Raw genomic sequence first — 14,332 nt, 5'->3', positions numbered from 1 at the left:
ACCCTGTACAGCAGAATCTGGCTGCATGATTGCCGTGAGTTCATATGCTTGGCATAAAATACCTAAATGACAGAGTCCCTAAATGACAGAGGATTACATGAGGTACTTCACGTCGTTGTTTACAGAATAGGACTTGGTGGGGTATAAGCCCTCCAGACATTTTAGCCATTATCCCAAGGATGTGACGTTTGAGCTAAGACTTTTATTTTTTTGAAGACAGGACATGCAGTTAAGCTCAACATGAACTATTAAATATTAACCTCAGATAGGAAGTTTGCAGAAGGGTCTTTTGTAAAAACGAAGGCACTGAAACTGAGATAAAGTGTTCATAATGCAAACCGGACTTCTCTTTCATTTCTCTTCTGCCTCCCTTGTAGCTACAAAATGCTGAGAATCAGAGGGTCCTGCCAAACCGACTTCAATATCCCACAGTGGTACTGCTTTGTCCTAGGCTCTGCACAAATGTCAAGGTCATGAAAGACAAGAAAAGCTGCTCCGGATTGAAAGTGATTAAAGATATCTGACAACTGAATGCAACTCGTGATCTGGGATGGGATCCTAGGCCAGGAAAAGGACAATAGTGGGTCAACTGATGAAATCTGAATAAGGCTGGTAGATTAAACAGGGGCGTGGTGCTGTGAATTTACCGATTTAAGTAAGTGTACTGCAGTTATACACGAGAAGGTCCCTCTTCTTAGGAAATACACTCTGAGGTACCACTGTGCAAAAGGGCATTATGTCTGCCAACTTACGCTCAAATGGTTCAGAGGAAAAACAGTATGTCTATAAATGGAAAGTGATTATGAACAAATGCGGTAAAAGGAGAACAGTTGAGAACTTGGGGGAAAGGTAAAGGGAGAGTTCTTGGCACTGCTTCTGCCAAGTGTCTGTAAATCTGGAATTATTCATAAATAAAAAGTTATAAAAGTATCTATAATTTAGAGACTTAAATCACCAGGCTCTTCTACAAACCATGAAAAAAACAGTAACTATTTCACTAGCAGTAGATTAAGCAGGGCTAGTTTGATCACCTTAATACATGTATTTTGAGCTGCAGCATCTTATCGTTTGTGTCCACCCTGCCATCTGAGAATGACTCTGATGTCCTGTTCACTTTTGCGCTGTCTTTATGGTTCTGCTGTTCTCAGCAGAAATTCATGACTGATTCTCTCTTTGAATAAGCACTTAAGGAAAAAGATGTAGCAAAATAAAGAAGACAGAGATGTAACCGCTATCCAGAGTGGCAGAGAGTGGCCATCACCTCTCTGAAACATCATTCCTGGAAATTAGCAAAGTGCTTTTTAAAGAAGATGACATTAAATGTCCACAGTCTACTATGCTATAGATTTTTAGCATCTGACTGCAATGGGAAGTCTTGAATTGGTTGTATTAGTTTCCTGTGGCTGCTGTGACATATTACAATAAACTTGGTGGCTTAAAAATAACAGGAATTTATTCTTTCACACTTCTGGAGGTCAGACATCTGAGATGAGTACCACTGGGCTGAAGTCAAGGCACCACAGAACTGAATCTCTCGGGAGAACCTCTCCTTGCTTCTTCCAGCCTCGGGTGGCTGTCCCGATATTCCTGGGCTCATGGCTGCACCACTGCACTCTGCCACACTCCACAGCACCATCGCCTTCTCCTCCCTTGGGTGTCTGTCACAAAAACACCTGTCATTGGATTTAGGGGCCTCCCAGATAATCATTTCAAGACCCTCAGCTTAATTTCATCTGGAAAGACCCTTGTTGCAAATAAAGTAACATTCACGGGTTCTCAGGATTAGGGTGTGGATATATCTTTGGGAGGCTACCATTCAACCCTCTACAACTGAAAAGCAATTCTTCATCCCTAAGCCATACTAAGTCAACTGTATATTGAAGCAGCGATCTCATCTCTAAATACAGGACTGATGTCCCCACAAACTGTGATGGTAGACTGTCGGCAAGGAGACCCCTATCGGGCCCAGGGGCTGCATTAGCTCTTTCTTCTGCCTCAAGTGACAATCAGTAAACAGAACACACTGTTCAATAAAGGTGACACTCCAGGAACCCTCATAAAATGAATGTCAGTGGTCCTCTTTTACCTTTTCCAAGTGTGAGTGAAACTCTTAACAGTATGTGTCAATATAGCCCCATCTGTGAAATAAAATATTGTTCTCCAGGAAACTTTTTCTGTGGTTATGATCTTAGCTCCTTCTGAAGAGTTAAAACAAATTATTTATGCTACAGTGATACTGCTTCTAATTCCCTGTAAAAGATTACAGAAATAATTTTGCTCCTTACTGATTTTATTTTTCACTCAGTAAACATTGTTTTCCTCTCCCCTGTTTCAAATAGGAGTTGAAAAAAATAACATCACTGTTTAAGTAGACAGGAAAAGGTAACACCAAAATCCTGTGGGTCTGTCAGGCAGCTGCCTGGCATTGCAGAGCTGGGGGTGTGTGTGTGTGCCTGGACAAGAATACCGATAAACCAGTTTTGCGGGTGGAAGGAGGCTGCAGTCAGGTTTGTATGTCCCCGGAGGGTGTAAGCTTCGAGCCTCAGCAGAGCCCAGAAAGGCCGGAAACAATCCCAGCGGCTCCTGCGGAACACAGCAGTCCACTGGTGTCCTGCTCTTGGGGCTTCACCAGCTCAGTGCATCCCTCCCCAGCTCCTGCAGGGGGCGCTGCGCCAGCTCCTCCCACCTAATTTCCCCGGGACTGCTGCCCCTGTCCGGCTGGGAGGTCCCTAAGAGTTTATCTGCTCCCTTCCCTGGTCCGTAGCCGATGAAGGATACAAAATCCCAGCTTCACTGCCTCCTAACAGGAGACTGTCTGGTGTGCCACACTTTCCAGAGTCCCCTGAAAGATCAGGCTGAGGCTAGACTTCAAAACCCAGCCTTTGTCTAGCCCCTTCTGCCCTGGCCTACTTCCTGCTCTCAAACCAGTTGCACAAGAATCCTGGTCTCTAGTTCTACTTCTAGGGAAGCTGACTCCAACACTCCCTGTGATGGACGCTCGGAAATTCTAAGAAAAATCCTGGTCATGTTTCCAGACCTTGGTTCCTAGTATCTTAAAGCAAAGTGGGAGACCAGAGCAGGGGAACTCAACACCGTCTGAACACTAGTCTTTCCCAATGGCAGTGATGTGGAAGACCCCTGACGCCCTCGTGGAGGTCACAAGGTGATGTTTGGGAATCTGTGTTTTAGAACATAAGAAAAAATTTCCAACAGCAGGCAACAAATGGCCCAGGAATTCTACTTCTAGGAATTTCTCCTGATATTCTTGAGCACACATGAAACTAGGATATGTGCAGGGGTATACATTAGAGCACCGTGAGATAACAGGAGATGGGAAATAACCTAAATGCTATCACTAGGCGCTGGGCAAATAAATTACGGTAAATCCATTCTCTGGAACAACAATGCTGCTGTTAAAGAGAATGGGGAGAATGAGAATACTCTTTCTGAATGGATATGGAATTCTCTCCATGCTGGAAAAGTTCAGTAATGCAAATACAGAGAAGCGAGGATAAGTATGCTCTCACTGGGGTGGGGGACAGACACACACACACACACACACACACACACACACATGCACAAAGTAATTCCTCAAGGAAATATAAGAAATTAGTGTCACTGGTAACCTCTGGGGAGGGAAAGTGAGAACTGGGGGTCTTTTGTACTTTTAAAATCTTGATCATGGGAATGTTATCTATTTTTTGAAGGTAAATACAATGTTAACAACTGTAAAACCATTGTTTTTTAGAACGGCTCTTGGAAGCGACTGTGGAGGAGAGCTGGGACAGCTGGGAGATGGAGGCAGCTCTCACAAGCCTAGTGGCTGCAGACAGGGCCACACACCAGCTTCCTCATCTGTAAAATGGGGATACGGCACCTCTGAGGGATGTCATAATGACAGGTGAGTTCTTGCAAATAATGCCTTCAGTACACTGCCCAGACCAAGAACTCAACAGATTTGCTCCACAGGAATTCAATGACATATGACTATAAAAATTTTATCACTATAAAAATGGCATAGCACCTTCTGGCTCCTGCACTACTGTTGCCCCATCTTTCCTTGCTGAGGAGCAGCCACATGGCAGCCAGAGCTGATGAAGAATACAGGGGCTTCTGGGGATGTTATCTACTACTGTGTAACAAATTACCACAAACTAAGGAGCTTAAAACAACATTCATTTGTCATTCTCACAATATCCAAGGGTCAGGAGCCCTGGCCAGGAGTCTTCTGCCCAGGGTCTCACAAGGCTGCAAGCAAGATGTTGTCCAGGTTGGGGGTTTCATCTGAGCCTTGAGGTCCTCTTCTGGACTTACATGGTTGTGGGTAGAATTCAATTCCTTGCAGGTGAAGGACTGAGGTCCCTGTTTTCTTGCTGTCAGCTGAGAGCTGCTCTAGATATGGCCCATAGGTGCATGCCACATGGCCTTCTGCTAGGCCTTTCCCAGCAAGGAGTTATGCCTTCAGGGCCAGCAGGAGAATATCCCTCTTTGGGAAGAACCCAGTACCTCCTTAAAGACTTTATCTGATGGAACAAGGCCCACTGGAAGGTAATCTCCTTTTGATGAACTCAGAATCAACTGATGTGGGACCTGAATTACATCTGCAACGTATCATTGGAACGATACCCCTCACCTTTGCTCTATTTTATTGGTTAGAAGCAAGTCACATGACCCCTCCCACTTTTCAAGAGGCTGGAATTACACAGGTTGTAACTCATTGGGGGTCACCCTAGGGTGTCTGCTATCTTGGGTGAGCCTAAGAGCCTGCTCACCACACTTGGAAAGATGGCAGACCACGGTGGGAAAAGGCTAGGCTTGGCCACACCTGGGTTCAAGTGCTGGCTCTAGAATTGAATGGATACTTTGAACTTTGGGCAAGTTACAAAACCTCCCAGCTCCTGTTCAACCAAAAGAAGGGGAAAATAAATAACATACAGAATCACTAGAAGGGCTAAACCAAGGAAAACTGCACATAAAAATCACCTAACATAGTAGAGCAGACACTAAACCTTAGTTCCCATTTCTCTTTCCAATCCTTCCAGAACTCAGAACTTAAAAATGAGGATTAATAATGATGGTTTCCTCTTAAGCCTTCCAGCAGCTCTGTGGGTAACGTGCACACTTTCTAAAATACCATACACACACTGTTTGATACCCTGGTGAGGGGTTTTCCGCACTCCTACTGATTTCATCTCTGGCAAAGGGTGAAATTGTCACTTGCACCTGCTGTCTTATCTCACTGCACCTCCTTTCAGGTCTGCTGAAGCCTGCCCACCAATGAGGAGCCAAATGGATAAATTATAGTGCAACCAAATACTGGACGCATATGCAGTTATTACAACATTGTCTCCAAGCAAGTTTAAGTGATATGTGAAAATACATATGGCTTATTGATAATGAAAAAGAAATGACCCCAAACTGTCCTTTTATGAGCTCAGGATCTGGACTCAAACTGCCTGGCCCAAAACCCAACTTCAGTATTTATGGCTCTGTGACTTTGGGCAAAATACCTAACCTCTCTGCACCTGTTCCCTCATCTGTAAAATGCAGATAATGCCCTACCTATTAGGAGGATTAAATGAAGTGACTATGTAAAGCACCTAGTGCAGTGGCTATCACCTGATGGGAACTCAGTGATAGGTGCCCTTATTATTATTAAATAACACTTCCATCATTTGAGAGGAAAGTTCAAGAAAGAGTTCTTTGTAAACAATATTAATGTTGTTTCTACCTTCTGAGGGAAATAAAGAAAATCAAAGAGGAAGAAATGAGTAAAAACATATTGAGGTCATACTAGACCTAATTCTATTTTCCAGAAGGTTCCAATTTACTCTGTACCTGAAAGCATTTAATTATTTTCTCCTTTTCCCACTTCCCATTCCCCTCTGAAGGAGTTTCATTTTCTCCATCTTTAAAAGTCAGGATGATACTGTTTTTCTCTTAAGTTTCACAACAATCCTTTCTGTGGATAATATGTGGAAACTGCTTCACAGGCAATTTCTCTTTATCACTCAATTTATCCTATCTATTTGCAGCAAAATAACAATTTTAAAATGAGTGTGACTGCCCCAGGAAATGGAAGGGCCATGTCCATGCCATGCCAGGTGCAAGGCTTTCTCTGCAGGAGGCCAAGAAGCTTCTGTTAATGATTTCCGCCAGGGAGCGTGGGATGGGCGGGGGCAGGGAGGAGGGACAGATTCCCACCCATCCTCCTGTTGCCAGGGCCAGAGCGGAGCTGCTGAGCAACTGGCAGCCAGAGCCAGGCCTTGAGCCAGGCTGCTGATGCCAGGAGTTGCTAAGGACCCCAGTGTGGAATGGCCAGGGAGTGAGCAGCGGGTGAGAGAACCACTGAGCCGAGCTGGTGACAAAGACAGTGAGCATGTGGCAGGCGGCAGGTCAGAGAGAGGCCTCTGTGGGCAGCATGCCGGCCAGCTGAGCAGGCAGATGGCAGCAGGGAGGAAACAGATGGACTTCTTGTGGTGCTGAGAAGCGGGGGAGGGAGGAAGGGGGTGCAGAGGAGGGCCTCCCTAACACAAGAACTTAAATAAACACACTGACCCACACAGGGAGTCCCCCAAGTGAGGCGTAGGACTGCCCTGGAGGGTCTCTAGGACCCACTCTAATGACAGAAACCCATGGGACTCTCTCCAGAACCCCACTCCACCCCAGCCCCTGCAGCCTGGCGGACCCTTCAGCTGGTGTCTTCATCAGTACCATCTCCTCTGGCCAGTGGTTACCAATCTGGGGGCAGGTAGTTATTCGGGGTGGCCTGGAGGGGACTTCTTGCCAGTAGTTAAGATCCACATACTCTGCAGGCAGAATAAATAAGCCCTCACACCTGTGTAGAACTACGATTCTTTAAACATAGGCACATGCTATTGCCATGACTGAAGTGCAAGTGCATTTAAAAGCACTGCAGAATTCTCCAGCCTGTCAATTTCATTGTTCCTTTTCCAAACTCTCAGACACCAAAAACACTATTACAACTTAAAATATTGCTATCACATTTGGCTCCTTGAAATTTCTGGATGATAAAGAGATACCTGTATTTCTAGATGCTAAAAGTTTAGATAACTGTTTAATGCCACCATGCTCTGAAGGGCAAGAAGAACTTCATTTCTCTCTCTGTAAGAGGTCACCTCATGTATCCTGAGGAAGTTCTTTATAGATCTGTACACTAGGAGTTCTTACAAGGAAGTTCATCACAGCCTTGGGCAGAACCAGAAGCTCCTTGGGCCACAGTAAGGGAGAGGAGCTGGTCACAGAGACCACAGTACATCCAGGACTGGATACAGTAACACTATTAAAAACCAAATTGCAGATGAATGTTAAGTGACATGAGAAAACATTCATCACATATAAAGCAAAAAAAGCACTTCATAAAATATGTATAGATCTTCATTTTGTAAAACACACACTCCCAAATTATGCATGTCTACTATGAAACAGTATAACATTTTACTTTAAATATTAATCTCAGGGAGAGGAGTTTGGGAGCGTATACCTTCCTCTAGGTGTTTCTCAAAATTTCTACAAGGAACAAACATTACTTCTGTTACTGGATATAAAGCCCATACTTATGATGTTTCATTATTTTCATTTTGTTTTACCATTGATAGAAACAGTAGTTTCTCGTTCTTGGATCAGGGTTGGGTTGGGCTCAAGAGAATCCTGGCAGTGAGTTTCTTTGCTGCCTTTAACTCTCCAGCTTCCAGGAAACAGGAGCTGGGTGTGCACATTGCTTTGGATGGCCTGACCCAGATCTAAATCAGAGCGCAGAGGGATGGACCATTCTGGGTTAGGCTGGTCGTTTTCCACTCACAGGTCTATTTACAGCTGTACGAGGGGCTGAGACTCCCTGTGGTCTAATTCGGTTTGGGAACGGGGCTGTGAATTCCTGAAGTGAAGCCCCTAATTGCCCTGACCTCCAGGAGGGACTTGAGGATGTCCTCCCTGCCAGAAAACATTGTGCTCCCCACCAGACTCACATCCGCTCAGGGCGCATCCAGCTGGGGTAGGCTCCTTCAGTTCTACTTCACACAAAGCATCTCTTTAGGATATTAAATATTTGCAAAGCCCCCATTACTATCCTGAAATAAAATGTATGCACAATCTGATCTTAATCCCTGTGACAACCAAAAATGCTTCCATGAAATTCCAAAATAACCCCTTGCAGGCAGTTCAGCCCCAAGTTGAGAGAGAACCACTATGTCAACGGAGGGTTGATACTAACATGATGCTTCCCTGATATTCTTTGATTAAGGACCAGACCCTCATCAGGATCTGGCAGATGGTGGGTTCTTGTCCCTGCATGTTTCTCCATTCTCACCCACACAAGGTTGTCCCCTCCCCTCCAACCCTAGCAATACTCCTTCCTCCAGTCTCAGAGCCACTATCTGTGCTCTTCTCCCAGTAATGCTGTTCCCTCATCCTTCAGTATTCCTCTTACCTCCCAGACAAGTCAGATGCCCTCATTAGTTCTCTGTGGTATGGAATATTTCTCTTTCCTAGCTTTTGTCCCACTGTATAGTTATGTATCAGCAATCATTTTATTAATGTTTATGTTCCCTATTGGAGTATGAGGACAGGGGCTGATCTGTCTTGCTTCCTTTTGTTTCCAAAGTGTCCTAGCATACAATAGGTGCTCAAACATTTGCTGAATAAAAAACTTAACCTTCTGTATGCTTCAGAAGATTGGAGACTGACGAGAATTAGGCTTGAGATGGATTAATGATTGTACATTGAGCGTTGACCCCCCTATACTGAATTTTATTGTTGTTAACAACCATTTGATCAATAAATATGAGAGATGCCCTCTCAAAAAAAAAAAAAAAAAACTTAACCTTCTGGAACACATTTAGGCTTCCATCTTTGCTGTGTATGAAACAACATTCTGATTCTCTTTCCATATGGTTCTGCAGATGTCACAGTCTCTGCTTTCCTGCACAGGCAGAAAGGGTCTCTCTTGTTAACTGCTGCACAGCACATACCTCCCACAGGAATGCAGCAGATGCTCAATAAATGAGATGAAAGCCTCTCTCAATGTCGTGGGAAGGAAGGTTAGGAACTGCCCGGATATTGGCTCATGCTGTATCTTCTTCCAGTCCACCACCTGCAACATATCACTTCTCTCCAGCTCACACACCCTGAATAAAGGCTTGGTGAGGTAAACAGGGCACTCCTAAGCTGACAAACCACACTCATCTCTGAAGATTTAACTCAAATGATACCTTCGTTTTCCCTCCATCCTTCCTCCCTAATGCGGTCAACAATCAGGGCTTTTATGTCCCTGACAATTTGGGACTTGTCTGTTTTCTCAGTGGAACTAAAGCCTTCCTAAAGGCAAGGGCTCTGTCACAGCCATCTGCTTCTGCAGAGATGGAGGTGGACGTGGCCCTCATGAATGTCTGCTGAACAAACAGACTGACGAGGAATGTTGCTGGTGAGGCCACAAGCAAGGGCTTCAGGTACCCTTCAGACCTCAGAACATCCTTTCCAGCTCAGGCCCCTCAGGCACCCAGATGACGCCAGGAGACCAGCTCTCCAGCTCAGACTTGCAGTTTCCACTGAGGCTTGCAGGTGGACATTCCTTCCTCTAGCCGTGGATGTGGGGGGTCACCAAGAGAGAAGTATGGTGTGGCCCTCCCACACCCAGTGGCTTCATGCAAAGTAGTTCCCCCCATCCCCAACTCTTGCCCGGATCTATTTCTAACACTTTATTGAGATTTAATTCACATATTTAAAGTGTTCAATTCAGTGGTTTTTAGTCTAGTCACTGAGTTGGGCAACCACCACCACAACCAATTGTAGAATCTTCATCACCCCAGAAAGACACCTTATACCCATGAATAGCCACTCCCCATTGCTCCTCAGTCTCCAGCCCAAAGCAGCCACTATCTACTCATCTGCCTGCTGTGGACATTTCATGCAAATGGGATCATACAGTATATGGTCTTTTGCATCTGGCTTCTTGCACTTACCATGTTTCAAGGTTCATTCAGTTATAGCATGACATGATCAGTACTTCAGTCCTGTTTCTGCTGAATAACATTCCATTATATGGATGTGCCATGTTTTATCTATCACATTTGGGCCCTTTCCACTTTTTGGCAATCAGGAATAATGCTGCTATGGACCTTGATGGACATGTTTGCGTGGACATATGCTGTCATTTACTCTTGAGTACACAATAAGGAGTGGAACTGCTGCATCATACAGCAGCTCTCTGTTGAATGGTTTGAGGAACTGCCGGACTAGTCACCAAAGTGGCTACCCTACTTTACGTTCACACTGGCAGTGTAGGAGGGTCTGATTTCTTTAGATCCTCCACATCCTTAGGCTTGCTGCTTTATTTTTTATGCTGTTGCCATCCTACTGGGTGTGAAGTGGTGTCTTGCTGTGACACTAATTTCCCTGAATCTCTTAACAAGCAACAACTCTGGGTCTTCTGGCACACCAGGCCAGGGAGGCCTGGGTTGGCCCCACCCCTGCCGCTGACAGCTGTGTGACTTTAGTAGCCAGTTTCCTCATTTGCCAAACATATTACTTTGCTGGATTTTTAAAAACATTTCATGGCACATACATGGTATATAGTATACAATTCCTAGCACATTTTCATAAACAATAGCAGGGATCAAAAAACATAGCTATAAACCACACACACACAAAACTAGTCCCTGGGGGTCAAAAACTGTGACTGTGTCTAGTCTGAAGAGCAAGACCAAAGAAACTAAGTCACCAGGGCCACAGGATTATAAGGATTTGTTAAAATGACAAGTAGAATGACAATATAGAAATTCTTCCTGCTTTCTCACCTTCTCATTTCTCTGATAGTGGTGGACTCAGGAGGAACTCAAAGCAAAGAAGTTGTTCTCCAAGGGAACATCCTTTGCAATGATTTTTTAAGGTAATATTTTGACAGGTCTGTTGATCAGATGATGATGAAAACTTTATGGGAAGTCTAGGACATAAGGGTCAGTCTGTTTAGGATGCAAATAAGACATCAGTGCTCAAAATCAAGAGACCCACAGATAGAGTGCCCAAAGGGTGGCACCACTTTAGCGGCTTCTGCTTCCCCAGTGTTAGAACTTGACTATGTGATTGTTTTCCAGCCAAGGATACAAGAGAACAGCAAATGCCCAAACAGGCATCCCGGAAGAGAGGAGGAGAGGAGAATGGGGAAGAGGTACACAAGGGGCCCGAGCAGACAGCCCTATTTTGTGACAGTCTCTCTTTTGTAATATGACCACCCTGCAAGGGCAAGTTCACTCCCGGGGCTCTGCTCAAACCAGCCTGCAGCCACAGGGGGTTCCCCAGGGAAGGAAGAAGGTGTAAGAAACCTCTGGGAATGGTTTTAAGAGGGTCACACAGAGAAGCAATTCTCCAAGTTTTTGTTCTCTCTTTGAAACATCCAGGCCCCATCACTGTCACCTGCAACTTGGCACAAGGGCCACAGACAAGAGGCTAGCTGAGGAGCTTAAAATGAAATGGAGGTTTCTCTTCTCCACAATCTTTGTCCACCAACCTCATGGACCAACCTGAAACCTTCTCACTCCCATTACCTTTGTCTCAAACTCATGGACCAAATGAAGGTTTCTGATTCAGATCTTTGTCCACTATACTCATCGACTCAGGCAGGATCTCACCCCAACCCGCCTTTTAAGGATGGGTAGGTAGGCTGGTCCCCTCTACCTGGCTGATCAGCGGTCTTAGCCTGAGTCAAAAAATGCCTTGCTCAAGTCAACATTGGTCAGCACAATTTTTTTTTGTTAGTAGTAGCTAACATGCCTCTGCTTCCTAGTTTTTGGTCCATCTGGACACCCTCCATAGAGAAAAGGGAACTCGGTCCCGTTTCCCTTCGTATCTAGGCCAAACAGGAAATAAGAGCCCCCTCTACACACAGCATGACGGTGCCAGGGGTCCAGACCCTGGGGCTGGTCCACCTCAGCAGGCCCCAGCTTCTGGGTCTGGAACCTTCCTCGCTCCTCTCCCCACATTCCTATGTCCACATCCCTTTTCAAAACTATCACTTCCCCATCCACTACTCTTGCTGCAAACATTACAATGAATGGAGAGTTACAAACAGCCCAACCCAGTTTCAAAACACATCAGACAAATGGGAAAAGGTGTTTGAGAGTAAGACTGTTTAAAGAGGGAAAAAAATGAGAAGGGAGAAAAGAAATGAATGGCAGACAAGACAACAGGCCAGAGAGTGTCTGCCCTGAGAAGCTCCTGCACCACGCTGGTCACACTCAGAGCCCAGGCTGTCACCTGCCTGTCTCTGGAGCTGACCCCCACTCAGGCAACTCTGCCTCCCCAAAATAAGTACAGTAGTAGTACCTCCTTATCTGTGGTTTCAGTTATCTGAGCTCCAAGGTCCGGATGCAGATGATCCCCTTGATAAATCGCCTGAAAGTCAATAGCAGCCTAAAGCTAAGTGACAATCAATGCTCAGTCGCTCCCCTCACTCCATGTCTTCACCTTGGCATTTTATAATCTCACATCATCTCAAGTGGAAGAAGGGTGAATATAGTACAGCAAAGGTATTTTGAGAAAGCAAGAGACCACATTCACAACTTTTATTACAATATATTGTTAGAATTGTTCTATTTTATTATTGTCAGTCTCTTACTATGCCTAGTTCATAAATTAAAATTTATCACAGGTACGTATAAATAGAAAAAGCAGTATATACAGGGCTTGTAAAGCCGGGGTGTCAGGCTTCCACTGGGGGACTTCAACAGCATCCCTCGGGGAAGGGGCAAAAACTAGCCCGTCTAAACAGACCTTCGCCACTGATCGCCTGGGCCCTCCCTTGGAACTTGGGAGGACAGGGACACCGACGGCTGCCCGGGGACCCCGTTCTTTTCCCCACAGGGCTGGAGTTGGGCCCTCCTCTCCGGGGGACACCGCCCCACAGCAGGAGGGCCCCCGCGTTCGGAGCACAGCAGAGGCCGCAGGGCGGGGAGTTCGGCTGCGCTGCCTCAGCTCGGCGCGGGGCGACTCTCCCACCCCCGCTCGGGTCAGGGCGGCGCGGCTCAAAGAGGAAGGAAGACGAAAAGAACGTTTGCCTGCGGTTTCTGTCAGACGTTGGGCCAGGCCCCAGAGAGAGGTGCCTGGACAAACCTGGGACCCCGGAGAGCAGGGCTGGCGGCTGGGTTACAGCTCGGGGTGCCCGGGCACCCTGCCTGACGTCTTCCTCCAACTTGACTTCGCGGCGCGGTACCCGCCCCGCCCGCGGCGTGATGCTCCGGCGCCTGGCGCGTCACCTCCTGGGACCCCTTCCTGCACCCCGGGCCTCTCTTACCATCTGCGCCACTTTCAGCAGGGCCGCGTGGGTGCGGGGGTACACGGGGTCCAGCAGCCCCTCCGAGGGGCCCGCGCCCGGCTGCCCCGCGCTGGCCCCGGGTCCGAGCACGCTGCCGCTGCTGCTCGAGGTGCGGACAAGCCCGGCTCCAGGCGACATCGCGCGGCCGCTGCCCGCCGCCGGCCGCCTCGCGGGGCCGCGGCCGACGGGCTAGATAAGGGGCGGTGGTGTCGGGCGGGCGGGGGCGGGGCGGGGCAGGACGGGGCGGGGCCGGGAAGCGGTGGGCGTCAGGGACGTCGGGAGGGGCAGCAGCAAGGCAGGGGCGCTGGGCGCCGGGGGCGGGGCTAGGTTGCGAGTGGGCGGGGCCGGGCCGGGAAGGCGGCGGGGGCGGCCCGAGGTGGGCAGGCGTCCCCTGATCGCTGGACACGCGCCGGCGGCGGGGCCGGGCCGAAATGGGCCGTGCCGGCTCAGTCCCCGCCCTGGGCGACGCGCGGAAGTGGGCCCCGAGGGCGGAGGACAGTGGGCCGCGGGCCGTGGCCTCCCCGAAGTGGCACGGCCGGACCGCAGCTGGATCTGAGCCTTGTGGGGTCGCGTGTGGGTGTGGCTGCGTATGTGTGCTGAGTACGTTGTTGAAAAATAACTTACGTACACTAAAGTGCCCTAACCGTCCGTCTTTGGCTCCACTGATTTTTCTTTGTGTACACCTGTGTAACCACCACCGGATCGCCACATAGAACGTGCCAGAACCCCAAACGTTCGCTCGTGCTGCTCCCCAATCTGCCTTACCTCACGGCACCCCCTGCCCCCAAGCCGCAGGCAACCACTACATTCTGCTTTCTGTCAGTATAGATCAGTTTTGCCTGTTCTTGGACTTGATATACTTGAAGAAATCAAGAATTTTTCATTTGCATCTGGCTTCTTTCACTGGCGTGTAAATTTTCTGGGTATGGGACCATTCCACTTTGAAGCTCCTATTTCCTTTCTGACTAATGAACTTTTGAACTGGGCTAAAAGGCCATTTGAACT

General features: G+C 47.4%; 1 protein-coding gene and 1 long non-coding RNA gene across 3 annotated transcripts in view; one reads left to right on the top strand and one right to left on the bottom strand.

Moving 5' to 3' along the window:
• The window catches only part of CMTM7 (CKLF like MARVEL transmembrane domain containing 7), a 55,342-nt gene extending 41,803 nt beyond the window's left edge, over positions 1-13,539 (bottom strand). Inside the window, exon 1 of one of the 2 annotated variants that reach the window (XM_037008634.2) lies at positions 13,307-13,539. In XM_037008634.2, coding sequence (XP_036864529.1) covers positions 13,307-13,465 — 159 coding nt within the window. In that variant the 5' untranslated portion in view covers positions 13,466-13,539. The remainder of the gene's footprint in view (positions 1-13,306) is intronic. The other variant, XM_037008635.2, reaches the window with a different exon arrangement.
• On the top strand, positions 1,670-13,300 carry LOC118970575 (uncharacterized). The gene is made up of 3 exons (XR_012125766.1): positions 1,670-3,163; positions 3,749-3,901; positions 5,256-13,300. It is a non-coding gene; the product is annotated as an uncharacterized lncRNA (long non-coding RNA).
• Positions 13,540-14,332: the final 793 nt, after the last annotated feature.

This window comes from Manis javanica, chromosome 15, assembly GCF_040802235.1.
Source record: "Manis javanica isolate MJ-LG chromosome 15, MJ_LKY, whole genome shotgun sequence".
NCBI lineage: Eukaryota > Metazoa > Chordata > Mammalia > Pholidota > Manidae > Manis > Manis javanica.
The sequence above is the reverse complement of the archived record's forward strand: the minus strand, read 5'-3'. Positions and strand labels throughout refer to the sequence as shown.